General features: G+C 43.1%; 1 protein-coding gene across 1 annotated transcript; it reads left to right on the top strand.

Moving 5' to 3' along the window:
- The first annotated feature begins 4366 nt into the window (after positions 1-4366).
- FAM177B (family with sequence similarity 177 member B) lies at positions 4367-7543 on the top strand. Its single transcript, XM_029047646.1, has 4 exons — positions 4367-4393; positions 5229-5396; positions 5610-5676; positions 7370-7543. Exons 1-4 carry the CDS (start codon positions 4367-4369, stop codon positions 7516-7518), a joined length of 411 nt encoding a protein of 136 aa, XP_028903479.1. The 3' UTR covers positions 7519-7543.

Below are 7543 nucleotides of genomic sequence, written 5' to 3'. Positions count from 1 at the left end.
GACATCTCTGTGTTCCTCTTAACTCTCTTGTTTGTCCTGTAATTCTAGACAAAACTTGTTAAACAAAGGATCTATTCTCCCTAGAGCAGTTATTCAGGTTTAGGAAGAATGTGTTTTCCATAACCTAGCCATAGAACTAGCATGCATCCAAAAACCCAGTGTGTATAAGAAATTTGATTATGGCTGCAATTCAGTCTACGGAAGGTAAAAAAAAATTGAACTGTGTCCCACTGTACTATTACTGGATCTCGTCGATCTACTGATGCTCCCAACCATCAGACATAAATGTGACAAAGTATGTTGGTAAATTTGGGGAGCGGATACTGACGTCGTCTTCCTGCTAAATTAAGGGGTTTAAAAAAATATGTAGAAAAGTAAAATTATGCACTTTCCTCATCTCCAGGTCAGTGTGCTATACCCCTCTTTGATCTTTCTCCCCTGCATTACCTAGTGAAGTTGGAGATTGAAAATTAATAATGATAGTAATTTAGGTATTGCTACTTGCACTCTCTTGCCCTTGTCAGCTGGGTTCCCTCTGGAGACAGCTTTACTAAAATAGCAAGAGACGGGGAACCTGAAAGCCAACCTCTAAACCACCGCCTTAGGATGACTGGAAATATTTGTATTCATTGAGCATTTTCAAGGTATTTTAAAAAAAAACTAAGCCCTGCCAGCAGAGCAACAAGAAAAGCAAATAAACTCTCCCCGTTACATAGAAGTATTGAGAGTAGACTTCAAAGAAGGCAACAAGCCACAGTGAGTCTGGTCTCTCTGTTAAACTGGAACTTGGACCTTGGAAAAGGTCAGTACACAAAACACCTGTGTGGATATAAAGGCAACAAGTACATAGAGAAAAAGACAACCCAATCAGAGATAACAAAGTGACCAAGGGTCCTAGAGATGATGAAAAGGGCAGCAGGCGCAAACAGAGGAGAGTTAGCGAGACGTGATAGTGACACTGAAAGAAGTAGAAAGTGACATATATAAGACAACCAGGTCATAGCCATCACCCCTGTAGACTGTAAGCGCCTTGTGAGCAGAGAATGTGTCTGTCATCTCCGTTATCCTCTACTCTCCCAAAAGCAATTGATTTGGCCTTGACTCATTTCTCTCATACAACCCACATATGCAGTCGCCAAATCATGTTGGTTCACCCTTCGCATCTCTAGAATCTGCCCCCTTCCTCTCCATGTTGATCCAAGCTCTTATAGCCCACCTTGACTACTACATTAGCCTCTTTACTGACTTCCCTGCCTCCCATTTCTTCCCTCCAGTCCGTACTAAACACTGCTGCTGTCCAGATCATTTTTCTAAAAAGTCGTTCAGTCCATGTCTCCCTACTCATCAGAAGCTTCTAGTGGTCGCCCATCCACCCCTGCATCAAACCAAAACCCCTTATCATTGCTTTGAAAGCACTCAATCAGCTGTCCCCTTACTTTATTTCGCTCATCTCCTACTACCACCCAGCTAAAACAGCCCCTCTAACACCAACCTACTCACTCATAGAAGCAGCATAGTATAGTGAGTAGTGCATGAGCCTGGGAGAAGGTCATGGGTTCTAATCCCAGCTCTGCCGACTGTCTCCTGTCTGACCTTAGGTGAGTCACTTTACTTCTCTGTGCCTCAGTTACCTCATCTGTAAAATGGGGATGGAGACTGTGAGCCCCATGTTGGATAGGGATCTGCTTGTATCCACCCCTGCACTTAGTACAGTGTCTGGCACATAGTAAGTGCTTAACAAATATGACCACTCAAGCTGCTCTTTTTTGCTGCCAAATCTTTGCCCAGATCCTCCCTCTGGCCTGGAACTCCCTCCCTCTCCATATCCAGACCACCACTTTTCCCATCTTCAAAGCTCTATTAAAATCCCATTTCCTCCAAGAAGCCTTCCCTCATTTTCCCCCTCTGTGCGTCCTCTAGTCTGCGTCACCTATGCACATGGATGTGTACTCCTTAAAACCTTGGTTTCTCTCCCCACCTCCAGCCCCACTGCACTTTTAATGTTTGTCTCCTCCTCTAGACTAAATAAGCTCTTTGGGGTCAGGGATCTTTTCAACCAACTTGTAATCTCCCAAGTGCTCAGTACAGTGCTCTGCATGCAATAAGCTTTCCATAAGAGAAGCAGCATGGCTCAGTGGAAAGAGCCCGGGCTTGGGGGTCAGAGGTCATGGGTTCGATTCCTGGCTCTGCCACTTGTCAGCTGTGTGACTGTGGGCAAGCCACTTCACTTCTCTGTGCCTCAGTTACCTCATCTGTAAAATGGGGATTAACTGTGAGCCTCACGTGGGACAACCTGATTACCCTGTATCTACCCCAGCGCTTAGGACAGTGCTCGGCACATAGTAAGCACTTAACAAATACCAACATTATTATTATTATCATAAATATCTGTGATTTGATTCTATAAATTCCATCCCTCATAATTACATTTCTCGGCACACACAGGCAGAAGAACAAAGTAGTAATGCCACATGACCTGCCCCCTTACTCGAGAGCACCCTCTCCCTCCTCGTCCCTGTTTACCCAGATGCCACTTCCAACTTGAGCTAGGAGCTTTCTAATATTTCACAGCGGCATGCCAAGGCTGCTGCCCCCTCCGACTTCAATGTCCCATGCCATCCCCCCTCTGGCACCCCACCTTCCCCCTCCTGCCCCAGTGCACCTGAGGCAGTCGCTTCACTGGCATAACTGCCTAAAGCTGACCTTGTTCTCAGAGAGGCTCTCCAACGCCTTCAAAATCTGACACATTGTAGGTAGAGCTTCCTCCAAGGTCCATTCATTGTTCATTTCTTAATCACAGCCCAGATTGGGAGGGACCAGGAGGATTTGTTTATCTTTAGCACAGGCCGGAAGCTCAAGACAAGTTGGGCGGATGTAGGCAATAAGGTAAGAAACCATTCAGATTCGTATCCCCAGGATGATTGTATTGTGGGGTGGCTGTAACCTGGAATAGGCTTTTTCAATGAAATGCTCCCTAGGGCTCTCTGCAAACAATAATAATGAAAAACGATTTCCTACACTCAATGGTTTTGCAAATGAGTAACCGGGAAATAAGTAAAGAGGGCAAGGAAGTAATTCCGGAAAACGCACATTCATTTGCCCTACTGAGAATCTCGCATGTAACCAATATATTTTGTTATCCTCTAACTTACCACCTCCTTTGGCCATTCAAATCGAAGAAGTCATTAGTTGGTGCAGAACCTTCACAGATTCAGTACGGGTCAGGTCTGACTTTAGTGCTTAAGAACAATAATAATAATAATAATAATAATGGTATTTGTTAAGCGCTTACTATGGGCCAAGCACTGTTCAATAAACAAAAAGGTTTCTTAAATTTACATTCACCCTCCTTGGGGTTTAGAGCAGAGTGGTGGGTGGATCAGCTATTTTTATTGCACAGCACAGCGGGATGTGCCAGATGTGTATTGTCCCAGCCACTGCTTGTTTTTAACAATAATGATGCCATTTGTTAAGCGCTTATTATGTGCCAAGCACTCTTCTAAGCACTGATTATCAATGGTGGATGTGTGACAAAGGCTTGCAAAATCAAAGCAGGCTTAACACATGCAAATTCTCAGATTGAGGTGGTGTTAAATCTTTGACTTGACCCTCAGATGAACATCTTTATAATAATAATAATAATGTTGATATTTGTTAAGCACTTACTATGTGCCGAGCACTGTTCTAAGTGCTGGGGGAGATACAGGGTAATCAGGTCGTCCCATGTGAGGCTCACAGTTAACCCCATTTTACAGATGAGGTAACTGAGGTACAGAGAAGTGAAGTGACTTGCCCACAGTCACACAGCTGACAAGTGGCAGAGCTGGGAGTCGAACCCATGACCTCTGACTCCGAAGCCCAGGCTCTTTTCCAGTGAGCCACGCTGCTTTCCCTATCTTTCAATTAGTTATCTTTCAACTAGACAAAAAAGTGAAACTGGAAAATGAAGGGTGAAAGTGGAGAACCCTTAAGTAAAATAGTGACTGGAAAAAGCATCCTGTCTAATTCTGTCGTGTTGTACTTTTCCAAGTGCTTAGTACAGTGCTCTGCACATAGTATGTGTTCAATAAATACCATCGATTGATTGATTGGAACACTACACAACAGCTATAGCTTTATATGTGTCTTTCCACTCTAGTTTTCCCTTAGTGTTTTTCCTCATATTCCATCTGCGAGCTGCTGTATGGGTAAATGGAATGGACCTACCCACAAGTCAAACAGATCCAACCCCCGTAAGATTAACAAGTACAGTGTACCTGTGCTGATTCAAGATTAGACTCGAGTTAGAAGAAAAGGGAGCAGTTCCTGGGTCTAGTTTTCATGGCAGCAACCTACTAACTCCTTGGTTGTCAAACTCACTGCAACAATGGAGGATACCAAGGCAATCCAGCAGGTGAGTTGTTTCTGACAACTTTTCCCCCAGGGTGTCTTGCACATCTGTATGTTAGACAAGCCTTGGGCAAGATACTTAACTTCTCTGTGCCTCCGTTACTTTATCTGTGAAATGGGGATTAAGACTGTGAGCCCTTTGTAAAACAGGGACAGTGTCCAAACTGATTATATAGAATCTACCCCAGTGTTCAGTATAGTGCTTGGCACGTAGTAAGCGTTTAACAAATACCTTTTTTTTAAAAAAAAAAAAAGTCATCCTGATGTAGTTTCGCTACTAAATTGGAGATCTAAGTTTTCTGAACTATAGCTTGTTTGGAGAATCAGAACAAAAGATCGGCCAAACATACAAAATTGGACTTGCCTCTGCTCCAGAGCGCCAAACTCAATTTGGTTCAAGTAGCTGAATTTTGGATTTGAACTAGCCTCTATCTCAATCCCTTTGGAAAGCCAGCTTTTTACTCTACATATTTTTCTCGAGAGAGGCTTGTGCACACTCTCAATAAATATTTGCCAAATCTGAATGTTTTTGGTTGGGTGTTTAGCAGTTGTTAATTGTTAACTGGATAAAATTAGTACCTGGGAATTTATGGTAACTAGGAATTTAAATAATCTCTTTAGTGTCTGCAGTTCTTCAGTCCCTCCCGTGGGGGCTGAGGAGCTGCAGGGGAGATGGAGGGTGATACACCACCCCAGTGCCCATTCTGTATCTCCCACTGGTGACTCTCAGGGTCCTCTGAGCTTCCTGGGGGTTTGAAGGACTAGAAAAACCTGGGACAGAGACTCCTCCCAGAGTTAAAGATTCCCTTTACCAGTTGTTTTGCATTCTTGGGAAAAAGGAGGACAGTTTCCAGCAGCCAGAGCCAGGAGATAAAGGACTCACCAACACAAAGCCCCCCAAAAGAATAATCCACTTTGCAAATGGAGACACCATGGAAGAATACAGCACAGAGGACGAGGAGGAAGAGGAATGGAAAAAGAATCAGAGCTTTGATACTGTAAGATCAGTGTTTGGTTGTGGGGAGGAGGGATTCAGCTATGGAAAGATGTTAGCAGTAAAACAGTCTGGGATTTCAGGGTCCTGAGGCTTGTTTTTGGGACACGGCTTTGCTGGGGGGAAAAACTGGGACAGTGAATACCCTGTACTGCAGTTTGAAACCTTTACGTGCATGTAAGTGCTGTGGTTAAACTCTGCTATAATTTGGACTTTGCCTCTTCAGTCTCAACTTTCCTGGGGACCTTTCCTTTGGCTTTGGGCAATCCGAATTGCAAGTACCTCATTTTCCAGTAAGTACCATAGCCTATTCTTAGAGGTTTTTTCCCTTCTCGAGTGAATTGAGTTGCCATTCAGTATTCTGAGGCCTCACTCCATCCTTGAGTTTTCCCTAGAATTCTCTCCCAGAAACAATTTGCTAAATATAATTGGTCATTTTCTGCAGAGCTCGGTGTGTGTGTACATAGAGAGAAAACCTAGGAAAATGTAGAAAAATAAATTAAAAAATGCAACTTTAAAAAATAAATGTTCTCTTCTAAGGTGATAGTTAACCTAGTAGACTGTGAGTTCCTCGTGGGCAGGGAACATGTCTACCAACTCTATTGTATTGTACTGTGCATATGGTAAGCACTCAATAAATACCGTTGATTAATTGATTTAGTCTTTTGACTGTAAATCCCATATGTAAAAAATTCTGCATCCCTCTCTCCCCACCCACAGCATCCCCATTTGAACGACCACACAAGAGGGGCTGGTTTAGCCAGTAGTCAGCAGTAATTAGACAAAGTGAAATATGGGCTTATTCTAACAATGGAGGCTGGGTTGTCTCCTTGAATTTGTGCTCCTTCAGAGTTTATGTTCTTGATTTTATGTTCTAGATGAACATCAATTGTTTGTGAGTGTCCCCCAGTATGTATCATTTTTTGTGTGAGTCTATGTTTCTGAGCGTGATTCAGGATGAAGGCTTTTTAGGTGTGAATACATATGTGAATCCTATTTTTTAAAACCTCCATGCAGGAGAGGCCAGACCTATCCCAATGTCCTGACTATGTCTCTCTCTCTGCTCCTCTCTCTCTTTCTCTCTGTGTTTCCGCCTCTCCCTTTTATGAGCTCTCTCTCTCACTGCCTTTGTTTCTCTCTCTCTCTGCTCTTACCTGCTATGGCCACACAGGCTGTTCTTAGCAGAAGATGTCATCTAGGTGTGTCTCTGGGTTTTAGAGTTTGTTTGCTCATCGTATGTGTATCTGCCTTCCACCCCTGCCTGCCTGTGTCAGTTTCCATTCTGTCTCCCTTTCCTGACTTTTTCTTTCTAGCTCTTAAATAGTGCTCTGCACATATGTAGGTGCTCAATATGTGTTAGTTATGCTGCTTACTGAAGTGCTGAATGTGCCAAGGACTGGGATGAATACTGGGTAGATAATCAATTTATCATTGGTATTTATTACAATGCAATCAGCTCAAAGTCCCTGTCCCACCCAAGGCTCACAAACTAGGCAATAAATGCCATTACTTGAATTATTGATTGATTCTCTCTCCTTGTCCTATACCACTGACTCCACCATGACCCACTGTGAGCTCTAGAAAATAGAGTTACTTAATCTCTCAGTACCTGCCAGAGCTTAATTGTGAAAATAGGGAAGAACATAGGCTGTAGGGAAGGCAGTGAGGCAGGGATGTAGGGGAAACAGTGAGAACTGTTAAATTTGCAAGGCAGGTTGTGTCATCTCCTCCTTGGAAATCTTTAAAAGTAGGATAGAACCCATCTGTCTAGAGTAGATGTAATTAGCCTAGAGGAAGAGGATGGGCTATATGATCTCTTGAGATCCCTCCAGTGGCAACAAAATTAGTTAAAGTTTTCCCTTAAGAAGCATAAATTAAGCTTCGGTTCCTGAGGAATTAGTCCTCCAGGTAATTTAAAATTCTCAAGGCCAAACGCTCACATTAGAATTTCAGTGACCAAAGTGTTGCTTCTCCATTTCCTTCTAGCTTGTGAATTTCTTGGTGGGAGGTTAGCCACTTTCTTTGGACTCAGTGAACCCAAATATCAGTATGCATTAGACGAATACTACAGGACCCAAAATCAGGTACAGAAGATTTCTTACATTTCTTTCGGTTGTCTGTTAATTTCAGTTTGAGGTCACTCAACTTCTTCATCTTGCA

This window comes from Ornithorhynchus anatinus, chromosome 19 (genome assembly GCF_004115215.2).
Source record: "Ornithorhynchus anatinus isolate Pmale09 chromosome 19, mOrnAna1.pri.v4, whole genome shotgun sequence".
NCBI classification, from domain to species: domain Eukaryota; kingdom Metazoa; phylum Chordata; class Mammalia; order Monotremata; family Ornithorhynchidae; genus Ornithorhynchus; species Ornithorhynchus anatinus.
The sequence above is the reverse complement of the archived record's forward strand: the minus strand, read 5'-3'. Positions and strand labels throughout refer to the sequence as shown.